Raw genomic sequence first — 18,431 nt, forward strand, 5'->3', positions numbered from 1 at the left:
ACAAGAAACATCTGTTTTATTCTGTGGCAGCTTCAGAGAAAATCTAATTGTTTTGAAGAGGCGACTGATTTGAACAACTGAACACTCCGATTGGGATTTGAGACCATTAAAAGCAAAATAATATGGAAAGATTTGACCCCTGTTCTTCTTCTTCGTTGAAATTTCAGTCACTGCCTATCTTTTAATGTTGATTCTTTTTATTCATTTTTTGCATCAGTGGGGTCTGTACATTCAAGAGTGGTTTTGGTTAAGGCCATTTAGTAAGGTAAGGGTGTAGGATTAGCACGCTCTTTAGAAATTAAAAATAGTCCAGCTGTCAGAACGCCTCAGTGAGAGGAGCACAAATCCTATTAAAGTCCTCCACCATGTTTCACTGCCTCACAAGCAACACAGACCACTCTCCTTTACCAAACGCATTACTGTAAAATGGAAACGTTAAACACACTGCAACAGAACTCTAGCGGCAATATCAACATTAATATTAATTAGCTGGGTTTAGCTCTGCAAATGAGGATGCATGGGTAGGGAGTAAAATATAAAGAGATACACTAATGTACTTTCAGCCAGGCTCATGCCCTTGGCTTAACATAGATATTTTAGATTTAACTTTAAGGTTGATAGAATGTCAAAGCCTGTAATCTCTCCTCTCCATAAGCAAATATTTCGGAACTATTTTCATTGGAGAGGAGAAGCGAACCCATAAAACCTCCTCGTTTAAATCAGTGAGGGCAAAAGCATTGCAAAGATGATCGTTTCTAAAGTCACAATCTACCACAAGTCATCGGGGAGACAGCGGGCACCATATTCATAAATCTCTGTTTAAAAAGTCCTTGAGTGTGCGGATGTGTGTGTGTGTGTGTGTGTGTGTGTGTGTGTGTGTGTGTGTGTGTGTGTGTGTGGATGTGTGTGCACATAGGACTGGGTACAGGACAACAGTTTTAGAGTAAAAAGCAGCACCATTTACTATAGTAACTGAATATTGTTAAAGTGTCATTTGCACCTGTCTTTCCTAGACTACATGAGCAGATCAGAAGAACTAAAGGTCAGATGCTGTATGTTATGGAAAATGACAGCTTAGAAACGCTTCCTAATCAACTGGAAAAACGTACCATCAACCCAACCAGTTGCTTATTAAAACTAGAAATACTAAATGTAAAAATGTTATTTAAAATACTAAATGCTGTAGATTGTGATGTTGGTCATGTGATAACACCTGTAGGTGGAACTAAAAGTGTTGGATCACAATATTTCCTTTAGGAGTGGCTTTGATGCCATCAAAGGAAATGAAAACAAAACTAAACAAGGTGCATTTTCTATATTCTAGAGAGTAATATGAAATTCTGTAGGAAATGATCCATATCTGTCCTTGCAATTCAACTGCAACAATATCACATGAGCTTCAAAATCTACATTTCCCTTGGAAATACAAACATGAATATTATAAGGTGCAAAATGCATTGTTTGGAACAGCCACCTCTTCCAGGCTGTGCAAAACTGTTTTGTTAATAATTCATATTTGTTCTGCAATGGAAATGTATCCGGCAGCACAGAAATTACAGAGTTTTTATTTTTAGACAAGATGGCATTTATGCAGGGATGAAAATGAATAAATAGGGAACTTTTTGCCTAATTTAAAAAAAAAAAAAATCCAAATCAGCAAACACTGGTCAATAGCTGTAACGTGTCTGGTGAAAAATGGAGAGGCAGTAAAGAGCAAAGTCTCCTGACTCCATCTACTTCAAACATGGCAGAAAGTTTAGGAGAAAAAGTCCAATTTTCCAGTTAAAACAAACTGCAGATGTGTAGGAGCCTGCTGAAGAGCAGCTGCCACTCTTCCTGCACAGAAGAGATCAGGCACAGACGACTGCTGCAGCTGAGACTAGTTGTTTCCCTTTGAATGAGACCAGTGTATTAAAATCGTTCCACGTAATGGTGCAATTGAACAATTTAGAGAACAAAGTAAAAGTTAATTAACAGGCTCTAAAGAAATTCTAGATTCATTTGATTAAGCTAAATGAATGCATGTTCTGGAGTATATTAGCTTGTTGTCAGCTTGAGGCAGAAAGTTCCCTGTGAGCTTAAAGCCACACTAAGCAAATGTACATGTTAGTATCTCCAAGTGGGAGCAGTATGGAATTGAATGGAATTAAAAATCCTTAAATCATCTCTGCTCAAACTACACCTACATTTACTAGTTAAGCTGTCCTGAGGTTACTTCTAGAACTCCAGCTGATAAAAAAAAGATGCATTTTTATCTAAAACCTTTGCTTAGTGTAGCTTTAGCAGGGAGAACCTTAAAAGATGGTGATAGGTAGAAAAATGGATGAGCAGTGATAACTGATGGCAGAGAAGGCGGGTGGATGCGGTGCAACGAGCTGGTGTCAGATGGAGACGCACAAGAGGAGCTGAGGATGGAGGCATGGACCTCAAAGCCGCGTCTGGGCTTCAGGGATGTAAATCTCGATGCTGTCGGCCCTCTCTGTGGCTGAGTTCTGTCTGAAAGAAGCTGCCCGTTTGGCAGCCATGAGGCGTCTGCGGGCTTCCTGTCGTTGGCGGTCCTGAAGATCCAGAGAGCGCTCTCTCATCACGCCGCCACGTCCCTTTGCTGGTCTCTTTGGCAGAGGTGGTGGCCACTTCGGTTCCTTGAAACATAATGGACACTGATTAAAGCCCTAAAAATAAAGATGGGCTTCTAAAAAGGAAATATCTAGACTATTTTTTATCTTTTCTTTCTTTTTATCTGCCTTTTTGAGGAAACCAGAAGTGAAGAAGCCTTTACTCGAGCTCTCAGTATGAATATTACTTGAAAACTATATGGAAAGGATTGTAAAACACAAATAACAAAAAGGAACACAACAGAAATGTTGCACGACAGATAAGCTCCCCATCAATAGATCGCAATAGTTTGCTGAATTATTTTAGTATAGAAATGGTTTGAGTTGTATTCTTCACCTCATCTAACACCGGAGAGAGGCGGCGCTCTGCACTAATATAACCAAAGCACCACATGAGGGAATAGACTTGAAGAATCAATGTTAAGGTGTCTTCAAACTGTTCTGTCAGCTCAACACCTCATCAACCCACTCTGTCTGTTCTTCCTTTAAGTTGGAACCCAGGTGTATTATGGGTCACATCAACGCAACAGCATTTTCTTGTAAAGACAGTACAGAATTTCCAAACTCCCTTGTTTGCAAGCTGATGTTGGTGTAAACAGCGGCCGCCTTGGAGGAGCGGGGCCACGCGTTGAGAGTCTGTGCCAGTGCTCCTGCTCAGCTTCATGGAGCACACATTGCGCCTGTTAGCTGCTGGAGGTAAATGACTGCTTGAAGCTCCAACTGTAGCATGAAGATAATTATCCAAGCGGCCCGAAGGATCGTGTCTATTTCTAACAACACTGTAACCATCTAAATGTACTTCTTACAGCTGCATGTGCCAATGAAGCTGTAGAAAAGGTACTTCATCTGGATAGTATAATGACTTAAGTGTTTTGCATCTTTCATTTTCTGATAATTCATGTTTGTACTTTGCCATCTAATCACATTGTAATCACAATTTTAACTGCAGCATGTGTGGAGAAACAGAGTGAAATCAGCCGTTTAACCAAATGGATTGTCAGATAAAAGCATATTTGTGGAGATTTCTGTTTACGGAACAGGATCCGATTTTTTTTAAACCCTCAGAAAAGTCATTTGAAGACATTTTATCTTATTAAAGCCTCATAAATAATTTAGCTGCATTGCTATTTGTTCTGGATATTTGCAGCAGTGGACAGAACATCAGACAAGCAGCACTGTGTGTGTCTGTGGGACTGAATTAGGAATAAGAGAAAAAAAAAACCCCTCTTATGTCCTTTGTTGGCTTATATTTGGGGATAAAACAAGCAAGCCTGTGTGCAGTGACAATAAATTTAATCTGTGGATGCAGCTGATGGTTTAAATGAGAAAACAAGTTGTTGTTTTTTTTTCTTTTTAAGAAGATGCTGCCAGCTTTTGAAGCAAAACAGCTGCTGCCTTCCTGTTTGTACTTTGTAACCTCCCGCTGGTCCCAAGTCTAAAAGGGAACGCTAATGTTGTTTGAGTAGTTTCCTCTCAAGCTGGGCGAGTTCATCTGGAGCCCATTAAGACTAATTATTAAAAGTGTGTGTAGCCCAATTATACCTTCTTCTCAGGGCTCTCCACCAGCTGCCACTGGTTGCTCTTGATCTGCTGCAGCTCATCAAACTTGGCAGTGACATCATCGATGGAAAGCTGCAAAAGGTCCCAGAATCCAGCCAGGTCCTGAGATGTGGGTCTGGGCATGGCGCTGGGGTCCTGCACGGGCAACAGTCCACAGATTACAAATTAAAACTGCACCTAAATGAAACTTTTTTGCTGCTCATGGGCACCTGTAAAATAATCCTTCTGACCACTGTGTGGCAGCACAGCACTGACAATGGAGCACAGCCTCAAACAACAACTATCTGATTTTTGCTAGAAAATGTCCTAAATTAGACAGTGAATAAATAAACAGTACCAGTCAAATATTTGGAAACACTTCTTCATAAGTCAAACTTTTGCCCGGTAGTGTATGAACAGATGTCAAAGTGAACCTTCATATAAAATACTGAAGAATGAAACTGAAAACTTTTGTAGGAATAGGTGCTCATGTAACAATTTAAATACAGAATAACATATGCACTGTAAGAGTCCAAAGTTTACTGTAATAAAAGATGATGCGAAATATCTGAATTTAGGTCTAATATTTATCTATTAAATGCATCAATTAAATGTATTGATAAAACAGCATGAAGGCCCAGCTGGGGAGAGTTGTGGTTAACGTCTGACGATCAGATTGAGAGAAATTTCTGCAGAGGTGATATTTTTTTGTTTTTACCTGATTTCTCTGTTTGTAATTCTTCTCTGTTTAATATTTCTTTTGAAAGCCTGTAGGACTGCAGCTCATGGTCTGGACAAATAAACCTGCCTTGCACACATTTCAACATCAAGTTTGTGCAAGTTGGCATTCACAACTTATTTAGGAAGACTGCAATTCAATTAAAAATCTGTGTGATCTTAGGAATACATAAATACAATGTCCATTTTATTGTGCGTGTCAGCAGATGAAAACTCAGGGTGCTGATGAATTAAGAGATGACTCACACAGTCAGACAGCCAGACAGACTCATGCACTCATCACCGGAGACAGCAAACACAAAGTGAGCATGATCTCGGACAAAGAAAAGGTCCATCAAGCCAAACTTCAGATCATTCACAGCCTTTTTTTTTTCTTTCTTTTCTTTGCCCGACAAAGTGCAGTTCCCTCTTCATCCAGATGGTGAAACAAACTCCTTCTCTCTATGACATATCTGAAAGCTCAGGGCAATCTAAGGCTTGTCACTGCCAATGTTAGACTTAATTCATCATCCTATTATCTATAGGGAGAGAGAGGGAGCGAGCACAACCAAGATCACTCAGAAGAAAGCAACACACTCAGGAGACACATGAACACACATAACAAAACAACACAAGGCAATGAGAGAGCAGGTTTAAAGCATCTCAACAAGGTTCTGCATTTCATTAAACTGTTTTAATTAGCCTCATATGAGAACGTGTGATTAAGTTCCCGACTCTCTTATACCGTCTCTCTCTATTTTATCTGCAGAAACATCCCACTTATATCTGCATTCTTCTGATGAGTGCTGACTGTGCATAGTTAGCGTTAGAAAAAGTATAAGTTTCCAGTGGACGTGACATGAGGGCCAAACAGTGAGACGGTGTGGCAGTTCATTAGTCACACTGTTGAGTTCCCATTCAACCTGCTGCCTCTGTGCATTAATGGATATCTTCAGCACAGGTGCTGCTTCCTATTGGAATTCCCCTTTCGTTTACAGTGGGGTCAATAGCAGCAGGACTGCTCCACTATCGATCTCCGTGGTCTATTTCTGTACGTTGCGCAAGTGCAGGGACAGACTAAGCATCTTTTCAAAGCTCTGAGAGAGGGAAACCAATCAGCAAGTGTCCTCCCAGTGATCTGAGTTTTTTGTGAAACATATAACCAACATGCAGATACAATGTTCTGTCTGACAGACAGTTGTTACTCACCAGATTCTGCTGGCACAGCCAGTAAAACTGCTGAAACTTTTGAGACATTAGTAGCTGTGCACTTCCAACTGCACTCCGGATTTTTCCTAGGACTGAAGCACACACACACACACACACACACACACACACACACACACACAAGCAGATTCTGGATTTATCACTGACAGCTTGACAACAGCTAACATGTTGAGCATCTTTCAGTCATTCACAACAATCCAATCTGCTCATAAAGTGCCTGTCACGACTCAGTGTCCTCATAGTCAACATCACAGCTCAGACTAAGAATGTTTACGGAGGCTACATCAGCACACAGATGGCAAAAGATCATACAGTGCATGTGATAGAAGCATTGATGTTGTAAAACGGAATTCCAGGCTTCCCTCAGGACACTTACTCTCCTCTGACAGGTCATGCTCCTCTGCCTCTCTCTCCATTTCTTTGCACCATCCCTCCATCCTCTTGGTTTCATTGTGGAGGAGCTGCATGAACCAGCTGCCATCCCTGCGAAGGGGGGACACTCGGCCTGTGTCCGTGCTCTCCAGGCTGGGTTCAACCAACCAGGGTTCAGGCTGTGGGCTGGGAGGCCCACTGGAAGGCCGGTAGTCCTCCCTGTAACTGAACAGACCCTGAGTCCGTACCGTCCGGATGGCTCCATACTGCGTTGGCGTGCTGGGTTCAGAGTGGCGACCAAAACCACCACCAAACTGCAGACCTTTGTCTTCCATGGAAGGAAATCCCTCCAGCTCCATGTCTGCTTGGACTGCAGTAGTCACACTGTTGGAGCGCTTGAACCTCCCACGCCTGACGGGGACAAAAATGAAGCATCAAAGTATTTAACTTGGAACAAAAATTAAAAACATCTCTAATGACTCTTTGCCTCATATGGAGCACATACCGTTTCTTATCCTCCACCTGGATCCCTATGGAATGGAACTGAGGGAGGCCTTTACTTTCGACTTCAGAGTCTGTCACACTTTCCACCTGGTAAACAGTGGCAACACAACACTGGCTATCATAATTTACAATACATATCTGCGCGCACACTGTAAGTTATGGATACGGATTCATGACCTTTAAAATAACAGGTTGACATTTTAGAGTTGCTCAGTGTGGAAGCTGACAGCTTCTCAGTTCTATAGAAACGTCTGGATTTCTACACATAGTTAACCTGAAGTGTTATCAGACCTACAGAGCAGTTTTTCATGGTCAATTTTAAGTAACTGTGGGAAGCAAAAGCACGAAGAACCTTTGCTTTCATGTTATGGTTTGACCTTGTACATCAATAATTAGAAGTACAGTAAACTGTTGATTAGACCAACTTGGATGACTGATATTCTTTTATTAATCTAGTTCATATATATATATATATATATATATATATATTATCCCATAGAGTAGCCTTCAATCAGTGGATAGGGATTTTAACTGGGACATTAACTGGGAATATGAACTGGGATTTTCATGCATGTGGCTGACACATGTAGCAGAGCAGTCCTCCAGATGTGTACAGTTTCCCTGCTGCGACACACCTGACTCAAACTAATGGGTGATTAGGAAACTCGTGCCAAGTTTGACTTCATGCTCTGCTCGAGTCTGCTCCGAAGTCGGATACGTATCAGGATGCGTTGCCTTCATGTTGTTAAAACAGACACACTTCAAACACTTGCAGGACTGCGGCCGCCGAGAGGGGAGTGTCCCCCATCCCCATATGGTAAGTTTATCAACACTTGTGACAATTGAGAAATGAAACTGGCATTATGCTTCTGCATCAGTCTAATTCCTGGTATTGTATGTGATTGCATGTTAGCGAAGTAGCAACCTTAAAGATGAATGTCAGTTCTTTTTTGACAATGTGGTTTGACATTTAAACGATGACACAAAGTTTAAGAGGAAAAAAAACCCCCAATATAATTGTTGAGACAGTCCTGTATTTGTTGTATACTTTGCGTTGTATGCACGTGCACTGACTGCATGTGTTGGTTTGATAGCCTGATAATTTCCTCTGGAAAAACATTATTGTGCCAAGAGGGGGTATAAAATAAATAACCGGACAGGTCGCAGTGTTACCTACGGAGCAGGTACCAGACCATCTTTTCTTTACTAATAATCTTGTCGCAAGTCTGCTGTTGAACTGGTCCAAATTTGAACTGGTCCAAATGGTTTGAACATGCGTTTCCGAGCAACGTCTGCAGGCAGCAGGCTGGGTAATAACAACATGGAGAAATCTGCTCATTTCCGGTCATATCGGCTCTACAAACGTCGGACTTTGTTGTCGCTTAGTTCGTCTGAATTTGAAGTTTGTTTTAAATTATTTGGTTAAAATTCAGAAGTGTTCTTAATATAGGCAATATTAAAAAACAAACAAACCAAAAAAAGAAGCGTAGCTCCAAGGCTGGAGATGCATTCCCGACCTAGCTTGGCACAACACAATGATGCATTCAAAGATTTCTGGAGATTTTAAATATTACTTCTAATTTGTAAAATATTAAGACTATGTAAAAAGATTTAAACAACACAACAACAGAAGTTAATTTACTGTGTTTCAATAATTGTTTTAAGTTACAAGTGAGTGTTTGATTTGAGCAAAACAAAAGGCAGTAAAGACATAACCCATGAAACAATGGTCAGATAAGTCCTTTAAAAAAAAAAAAGTCCTTTTTATAAATTTAAATTTAGGAAATATCTCATTTTTTAAAGGGATATTTGCCATTTGTTACCATGTGATATGTTCATTTTTTTAAAGTTTGTCCCATAAAGTCAGGCAAAATGTCTCAAACTGTATGTATCATACATGTCACTCTTCTTATGGTTTAATCTCACACTTCCAAGGTTCTGCAAATAGAGTATCAGCTAAAGTTTAAGCCTGGAACAGAAAGGTGGTGACTTCAGTTTTGTTTTTTTTTTGGTTTTTTTTTTAAAATTCTTGCGTGCAGTAAAAAAGTACTTGTATTTACTTCATTTATTTTATTTTTCAAACTTTACCATGTATCCTTTTAACAAATTAACAGCTCTTACACACATTAACACACACCCGTAAACACGGTGGCGTAGCAATATGGCTATCAAGTTGTATGGACTTGGGGTTGGCATCTTTTAAAGGCTTGGATAAGATTTTTAATTAGATGGGGTTTTTTTAAAAAAAAAAAGAAAGACCATTTTAGTGAAAGCAGAGCACGTCCACTTTAGTACTTACCTTGTAATAGCTGAAAAAGTACCATAAGGTACCACAGCTATAATAGATTTATAATGAGAACTGGCCTTTAAGCCACAGAAAGGAGAAAAAGATTGAGATTAGTGTAATCTGCACAAAGTCTGAGGGCAATTTAAATGATTGATGAGAGCGGAGTTGTCAGTGACATTGCCATTTTTCTTGTTACCTGTATGCCAATAGAAGAACGGGGTGTTTTGAGGTACTCCTCAGCCTTTGACACGAGAACTGCTTTGTCACATGTCTGGACGGAGGTGTGGCTGCCTAAAGACGCCAGTCTTTTGCCTGCTGCTGACTCCATGGCTATGGTGACCGCCTTGGTGCTGTCCAAGCTGTCCGTGGAGCTGTAGATGGGTCGGCCGAGGCTGTCCGTGGTCCACAGGCCACCCCGTGGATGCCTACCCTCCTGGTAGGCATCTTGGGTGGACTCTGTACTGCTCTGGGCTGTCACAGAGATAAGAGGCTTGGTGGTGGTGCGCGGGGGCACAGGAGGTGGAGTCTTCTTGTAACTGGGAGGATATGATACCACTAGATAGCACAAGCAGGATGAGAGGACGAGGAAAAAGCAAAACAAAGGTAGAGGATAAAAAAATAAAATGAATAAAAGCATGATTATGATAAAATGTGGCCAAAGCTGGCAAGGACCAGTGTTGCAAGTCACTAACAGTGTGTGATAGAGGAGCCTCATTGCTTGGTGAGATGTAAGGTTTCAGGGCACTTTGGCAGTTAAAGCAGGTGTTAGTTAGTGAAATGCAACAGCAGCTTTAAAGCATGTTTTCTGGTTAACTATGAATTAAAAAGCATTATATGAAAAACTTGCCTCTTAATGTGAAATGAAAATCAAATGAGAATCCATCCAGATGGACCTCACAGCAGGTTGGCAAGATTAAAATTTCACTTAATTCTACTGTATAATAATGCAGTTGTTAAGCACACAGGTTTTAAGACTAGTTGGAGACTTTACACTGTACATAATCCATTGTGTTTATGATTAACTGGAAAGGATGTTTAAAACACGTTGTATTATTGAAGTTGACAAACCTCGGGAAAACAATAAGTGCAGTGGTATGCAGTTTAATAACATTAATGACGGTGGAGCTTGCTGTTTTGTCATTTGCAAGAGGAGGCGGGCAGAACCTCCTCCAAGTTGGATCTTGCCATCTTTAGTACACCTCTGCATTTTCTGCCACAGCATGCTTACATTTGTTCAGTGAAAGGGGTCTGTGGGAGTTAACTATGAGCAATACAGTAGATGGTTAATTTGTTCCAGCTTGACTGGTTTAAATGTTATATAAAAGATTATGTATGTTTGTCAGAAAATGAACTTAGTTTTGTCCCAGAGCTTCCTGGGACTGGAGTTGTAGTAATTCTAAGATCTAACATGAAAGAGAATATGTACGATTCAATTATTTATTTTCACCAATTTACTCGAAAAACCAACTTAATCCAGGAAGAACTCATTTGAGGTGCTAAATAAGTAATAGTACATTTAAAATAATCACAAGAAGAAGGAGACATCAAATATCAACGCAGACAGTTATAAAATCTGCCTAAACTGATTTACAGCAGCACCTTTCAGAAACCCATCCGTCACTCCTGCAGTGCTTCTGTCATTTTCCTGCAATCACCCCCCCGAAGTCTCGCATTCAGTCGTACAGCCATTCATTTACATAAGCATGTGTAGTTAAATATTTAGCAGAGTGCATACAGTTTAATGAAGGCAAGAATGGTGTGCTTTGCACAGAACAGTCATACCCTCACACACACACGCACACACACACACACTTGAACTGCTTCAGATTAAAAGGAAGGGAGTGGAGCAAGAACTGAGACACCACCATGAACTTATTGAAACTAATCCATTCATAGACTTGACTTCCATCCAAATGACAGAGTTTGGCGTTCTGTAAGACACAGCAGGTGGGAAGCAGAATATAAAGAGCAGTGACTCAGACGATACGTAACTCTACATGTTCTATTATTACTCACTGGAGCTGTTGGACTTCCTTTTTCTAAACTGTAAATGAAAATGTTAGACTGCTCATGTTGAACTGAGTGACGAATCTCTGGCTTTATCTGCTCCTCTACCTGGATTTTAACACCATTAACTTTAGCTCCGGTAACAACACATATTTATGTTGGCAAATAAGGTTTTTGTTGCAATCAGCTTTCATAACAACGCAATTATTCTAATAGATGCATCTTTTCTAAAACAAGCCAAGGTGTTTTTCAAAAAATCTTTTTAATTATAACACTAATTACCACACTTAACTAGTATTACTGGTATAGGAAATCAAAGAAATCACTAACTTATTTTTATTCTTCAGGAAACTGCCATTCTAAATAGACATCTATTTAAGTCTTAAAATGAATATACATCACATTAAAAGTACAATATAGTTCCAGCTGTTCATTCATTTACTCCATCCTTTTCTGAATGGATTGACATCTAGAAAAACATTTGCTGCCTTATGTCTACATTTTTCTGGACATACTTGTGCAATCATTTGTTCAGATTAATGCTGTTTAGTAAAGGTTTGGACTGTTATTGGCAGATAATAAGTCTCTTTGACAATTGTCCAACTCTGTATGTGGGAATGAAAAATGAACATGTTGCAAGTACACTGACTAAACACCAGATGTCGTCCTTTAGTCTGCAAATACATCGATTTCCCACTAGTTATAACGACTGTTTATTAATTTTTAAATAAGTTCCTAGAATTAAGGATCACCCCTGTATCAGAGTCCTTTTCGAGCTATGTTTGTGTCTGTATAGTTAGTGAGATCCATTTCTGACTGAATGAATTCTTAAGGTCTACAACAGGGGCGGTCAATTCGGTCCTATGAAGTCTGCAATCCAGCAGGTTCTCCATGTATCTCTGTTCCAACACAGCTGACTCAAGTTCATTATGCAGAACCTGATAGGCTGTTGGAAACATTTAATTAGATTTAGGTGAGTTGAAGCAGGAATACATGGAAAACCTGCTGGATTGCTGAAGTTGTCGGACTGAATGGAGTAACCCAGGTCTACAATATCACCAGCTCAATCTGCAGCTGGTTGACGTTGGTAGAAGAAGCTACCAAAAAGGAACTGCATACACAAATTGTCATGTTTCACTTAGCCCAGTGCCGTCCAAAATCAGTCCTTGTGCAGGTTTTTGGAAGCTTTCTGCTGCAGCACATCTGAACATGTTAATGTGTCAACATGCTTGAGCAGAACTTAACAAGCTGGTCAGGAGAGCCATTTAATTTAAATCAGGTGTTTTGGAGCAGAGAGACATTTAAAACCTGCACAATTGCAGTTTTAGAACGACTTTTGTTAAGTTGCCTTTCTTCAGTAGTTCTCATGTGTCCTGAAAGCATCCTGAAAAGCCCTTTTGTTGAGATTTACATAGAAATGCATCTGTAATTGTGGTCAGACTTTCTGAGTTTGTGAGCTGCAGCAGGTGCAGTCAAACTAATCACAGGGTAAAGTGGAGAGTCATTGTGTATTAAACGTGATGTGATGTGTCTGAGCTGGATATGAAACAGCTTTCCAGATGTGTCATCATTTCTTAAATACATGTCAGACATGGAATGAGAATGGCTTAAGGCTGAGCAAAAAAAGAAAAAGTCAGCACCTGTGCCATCTTTAGGGTGTTGTGGGTTAGTGTCTGGTTATTAAGAAAATTAAGAAACCTCAATTATTTACACTGCCAATCAGTTGCGAGACCTGTGATATTTAGTAAGAGATGTCTTCTAATCTTAGTCTGCACTTCCTTTCACTGCATGAAGAATGCTCAGGACACAGCAGAAGTGCTTAAACACAAATCACCTACTGACAAACCACGACAATAAGTTATCGTTTTTAATAGTGCAGCAGTGAGTTGTAGTTCTTGTAATAATACAGAACAGGGAGGTACGCTGTTCACTGTTTTGTCAGTCAGCTCTGGCTGTATTTGAATTGATTGTTTGGCTTAGCAATGCTGCACTGGGCAGTTCAGTAAATACACCAAAGTCCTGGGTGTGCAGCCAGGACTGAATTGACCTGACTGTCATTGTGTAGCTGTTTTTATTTATCTTGGTATATTTAGTTGTTTAGTGTCTTTTCAAAGTGGGATACATCTTGGACAGGTGGTTACTTCATCACTGAGCAATTCACACTCAGTCATACTAACAATTTTAAACCACAAAGTCACCAAACGGGTGTTTAGTGTGGACTATGGAAGGGAAACCAATCTGCAGGTGATTACGTAGAGTTATAATGCATTGTTTTTTAGGATGACTGACTATTAGCTGATGGACGCAAAAATAATCAAAGCTCTGAAGCATAATATTGTAGTATGACTGTATTTGGAAAAGGAAGAATTGTAATTTTGTATACATTGGTTGGCCTTTCAGGTGCATGAGTAGTTAGCAGGGGGTCAAGCAGCATATGGGCTTGGCCAAGGCTCGACACTTAACTAGAACTTGGTGGCCCTGATGGAAGATGTAAGCTGGTGGCCTCTCACAGTGAGTTGGGAATAACAGTCCTTTTGTCCCTTTTTTAGGAGAAGCTCTCCAGCTAGCGACATGTTCTGTTTCCTCTTCCAGTATGGTTCCATATCAGGAGACAAGTGATCCTTGTCATGTCACTGTGTCTGGCAGTAGTTTGTGTGCTGCAGTTTGGGTCTTCATTCTGCTTTTGTGCAAGTTGCTTTAGTCTCCTCAGTAGCTGGAAGCAATCATCTAACTGAGTCCACTACTATTACAAGATCTGCTTCTTGATTTCTCTTAACCTGAGTGACAGGATGTCCCACTGGTGCTGTGACAGCATGTCCACAGTGATATGCTGTTTTCCAGGAAAATGTGCAATGTCACATGTGAATTTCAGCAATCTCATGGGAAATCTCAGAACTCGAAGGAGGTGCATGTCCTGTGCTTTTGTACTTCTTGATGGGATGAGAGGTTGTGATCTGTTTCAAATGTAAACCTCATGCCAAGTTTGTATGTTGCAAGTGTTTAATTACCTTAAAGTGGATTTATACTTGCACGGCTCCAAAGGTTGAGCCTGCCACGTAGATGGAGTGTGTTTGTACTTGAACGCAGGAACTGCAGATCGCAGTATGACCATGTTTTTTTTTTTTTTGGTTAATTTCTGCTCTGACAAGTATGTCCTGTTTTTGAACTAATGGCAAGTAATGGCATTCAATCATCCATAGACTTATATACACACCTACATGTTATGCATGCACCTACAAGACCCAAACATCGGGAAACACTGTCACACTCTGTCCCTCTCATAAGAGGGTAGTTTTGCGTAGCCAGGATGCACAAAGGTCCAAAGTCGAGCCTCGGTGGACCTTTGCAGAGCTTGCTGCAGTTACTGTCTAACCAACCGGATGCAGAGGCCGGGCGAGTATAAATCCAGCTTTAGTCACAGACAATGGTTCCTTCTCAATCTGGGCATAATGTTTTGCATCTAGCAATGCTCTAGAAATCAAATATACTGGCTTCCTCTGAGTGTTTTTGGGGTTACAAATGCTCCAAGGCCAAATGATGATGCATTTGCTGAAAAACATCCCTGCACTGGGGTAAAATGCAGCAAGCACTGTGAGTGAGCTGAGCTCTGCTTTCATCTTCTAAAAAGCCTTATATTGTGGTTCCCCACAATGCCAGACAACAGGTCACTCAAAGGTCTTGAGAATGACAAGATCCACAAGAGGAACTTGACAAGGTAGTTAGTCATGCCCATCACTCTGCAACACATACAGGCTCTGGCATTTCTTGGTTGACTTTGACTTTGCTGGTGTCAGGATCAACTCCCTAAGCAGTGACCCAGAGCCCAAAAACATAATTCTAAGCCCATATTCATCAATGTTCAGGGTCAGTCCTTCATTTTTCAGTCTCCTGAGAACCTGGTTCAACCAGATATCATGTTCAGATTGATCTTTGCTGTACATATGTTATCATCATGGCAAACAACGACTTCACAGCGTTCCAGCATGCGTGTCATTCATCTTTGGATGTTTTCATGAGCTGAGGAAATTGCAAATTGCAAAGACTATTGAAACAATATGACCAAATGGGGGAATGAATGTGGACTAGAGTGCACTGTTTTCAGCGAGGGGAATCTGCCAAAATCCTGACATGACATCCAACTTGGTGAAGTAGTTTGTGCCAGAGAGCCTAGCCAGTGTGTGGGTGACTGCTGGCAAAATATTTCTTGCTTGACTAACTGATTCAGGGATGTTAAATGTATACACAGACAGAGTTTCTCCTTTGAGCATGCCTTCTGTAAAACCCCCAGTCTTTCTGACTAGATGGTTGAGTTGTGTGGTTTTTTAAGCCTTTTGGCTGTCCAGTGTTCATGCTACCACATAATATTAGCTGTTGCTTTTTCATTTCTTTGTGGTGGGGCACTTTGGCGTTAGTTTTTGCTCATTTAAATCCATTTGTTAATTACTGACATCTTTGCATCTCTTAATCCAGCAATGATATCTGTTGGTTCTTCTCATAAATCTTGAAACGCACAATGCTCAGCTAAGCTAAATAAAAAACTTTAATAGAGGTTTCAGCACTTTTTGCTGGCTCTTCCTTGTGTCACTGTTGAACTGTAATGCCTCTCATTAGCAAGTTTTACTACTTAGTAAGACTTTTCCTTTTTATCTAAGGATAAGGGCAAGGTCAGGATATTTGGAAGATTGTTAGCTTTGTTCCCTAAAATGTACATTATTGTATTCACCTGATGATTTTGTCTGTTTATAAAGGCCTGGCGCAATTCAAAAGCACTCTCAAACACCTTATCTGTTTTGGCCATTTGGTTGCATTATGAAAGTCACACTTGCATGAAGGAGCCAGTTTTAATGATGTGTACTGGAGGTGCAGGCCTGGATGTACTCCAGGATCATCTGTGTTACTACACATAAAAGTCTGGAGTCCCACTAGATAAATGATCACCAGTTTCCATCCCAATATCCTGGAGGTATTGAATATGTCTTGCAGTGACACACCTGATTTAAATTATTAGGCCATGAACAACTTTTGCTGAACTTGAAACGTTTAGTTGGAGATCCTTTTTATTTGAATCAGATGTGCATTTCATTGCTGCAGGCAACTAGCTCTTGAGGACCACAGTTGGTGAACTCCGCACTAAGTTGTTTGACTAGTTTTTCTTCCACACATTTAGTCTCGTGGAAGTGCTAACTTTCCGATTGTCTTCTTTTGTGTGTTTTTTCAGTTTAATCCGACACCATGTCATGTTATATACATAATAAGAAGACAGAGTGGACTGTTTAACTCTTCTTTACTTCAGTCTCAGACAGCAACACATACCCAGCAAATTGAATTAGTTCCTGCAGAACACAGTAGTTTCTCCTTCAGACAATACACTTTTTTTTTAATTGAAATTATGAACACACAATTAGACTGGTAAGATTTGCTCATCGATCAGATTAGCTGTCATTAGTAATACCAAGTAATAAATTATAATGCTTTATTTAGAATGAGATTTTTTTTTTCACACCTCCCTGAGCCATCCACCTGGTGGAGGGGCTTGTGTGTCCTGAAGGTCCTAGCAGCTGTGTTGGCTTTATGCCCTTGGCAGGGTCACCCATGGCAAACGGGTGTCTAGGGGTGGGACTAGACTAAGTGCGGCTCAAAGATCTCTACGATGACTACAACCATGGGCGTAAATGTTCCCTTGCCTGGACGCGGGTCACCGGGGCCCCTATCTGGAGCCCAGGCCTGGGGTTGGGGCACGATCGAGCATCTGGTGGCCGGGCCTTTTCCTGTGGGGCCCAGTCAGTCTCAGCCCGAAAGGGTTACATGGGCCCTACCTCCCGTAGGCTCACCATCTGCGGGAGGAGTCATAGGGGTCAGGTGCAATGTGAGCTGGGCGGCAGCAAGAAGCAGGGACCCTGGCGTTCCAATCCCTGGCTGCAGAAACTGGCTCTAGGGATGTGGAATGTCACCTCTGTGGTTGGGAAGGAACCTGAGCTTGTGCGCGAGGTTGAGCAGTTCCGGCTAGGTATAGTTGAACTCACCTTGACGCAAGGCTTGGGCTCTGGAACCAGTACCCTCGAGAGGGGCTGGACCTTCTTCCACTCTGGAGTTGCTCATGGTGAGAGGCGCCGAGCAGATGTGGGCATTTTCATTAGCCCCTGGCTTGGTGCCTGCACATTGGGGTTTACCCTGGTGGACGAAAGGGTAATTTCCCTCCACCTTCGGGTGGGGGGATGGTTTCTGACTGTTGTCTGTGCTTATGCACCGAACAGCAGTTCAGAGTACCCACCCTTTCTGGAGTCCTTGGAGGGAGTGTTGGAGGGTGCTCCTTCTGGGGACTCCATTGTTCTGCTGGGGGACTTCATTGCTCACGTGGGCAATGACAGTGAGACCTGGAGGGGAGTGATTGGGAGGCATGACCCCCCCCACCCCTCTGAACCCAAATGGTGTTTTGTTATTGGACTTATGTGCTCATCATGGATTGTCCATAACGAACACCACGTTCAAACACGTCCATATGTTCACCTGGCATCAGGACTCCACGGGATGCAGTTTGATGATGGATTTTGTATTTGTATCATTGGACCTGCGGCCACATGCCCCCACCATCTGAGTCGACTCAGATGGTGGGGGAGGAGGCCAGTCAGATTGGGCAGGCCCAAACATGTTCTGAGGATCTCCTAGGAACGTCTGGCAGAGTCCCCCGTCAGAGCTTCAACTCCCACCTTCAGCAGAGCTTCAACCATGTCTTGAGTGAGGCGAGGGACATTGAGTCCCAATGGGCTGTGTTCTGTGCCTCTGTTGTTGAGGTGGCCAGCCGGAGCTGTGGCCAAAAGGTCGTTGGTGCCTATAGTGGCAGTAATCCCAGAACTTGTTGGTGGACACCAGCAGTGAGGGATGTCGTCAAGCTGAAGGAGTCCTATCAGGCCTTCATTGCTTGTGGCACCCTGGAGGCAGCTGATAGGTACTGACAGGCTAAGCAGCATGCGGCATCGGCTATTGCCAAGGCAAAAACTTGGGAGGAGAGAGGAGTTTGGCGAGGCCATGGAGAGACTTCCGGATGGCTTTGAGATGATTCTGGTCCCCTATCTGGTGGCTCAGGAGGGGGAAGCAGTGTTCCGTCAATACTGTGTACAGTGGAGATGGAGAGCTGCTTACCTCAACTCGGGATGTTGTGAGTT

The 18,431-nt window shown here is 41.7% G+C and overlaps 1 protein-coding gene across 1 annotated transcript; it reads right to left on the reverse strand.

Moving 5' to 3' along the window:
• Nucleotides 1-2,426: 2,426 nt before the first annotated feature.
• LOC306767144 (disks large-associated protein 2) lies at nt 2,427-16,862 on the reverse strand (the record flags this gene model as incomplete). Its single annotated transcript, XM_079255066.1, has 7 exons — nt 2,427-2,645; nt 4,158-4,310; nt 6,081-6,172; nt 6,475-6,881; nt 6,976-7,061; nt 9,458-9,816; nt 16,772-16,862. The coding sequence occupies 7 exons, from the start codon at nt 16,860-16,862 to the stop codon at nt 2,427-2,429; spliced, it is 1,407 nt and encodes a 468-aa protein (XP_079111192.1).
• Nucleotides 16,863-18,431: the final 1,569 nt, after the last annotated feature.

This window comes from Telmatherina bonti, assembly GCF_933228915.1.
Source record: "Telmatherina bonti genome assembly, chromosome: 16".
Taxonomy (NCBI): domain Eukaryota; kingdom Metazoa; phylum Chordata; class Actinopteri; order Atheriniformes; family Telmatherinidae; genus Telmatherina; species Telmatherina bonti.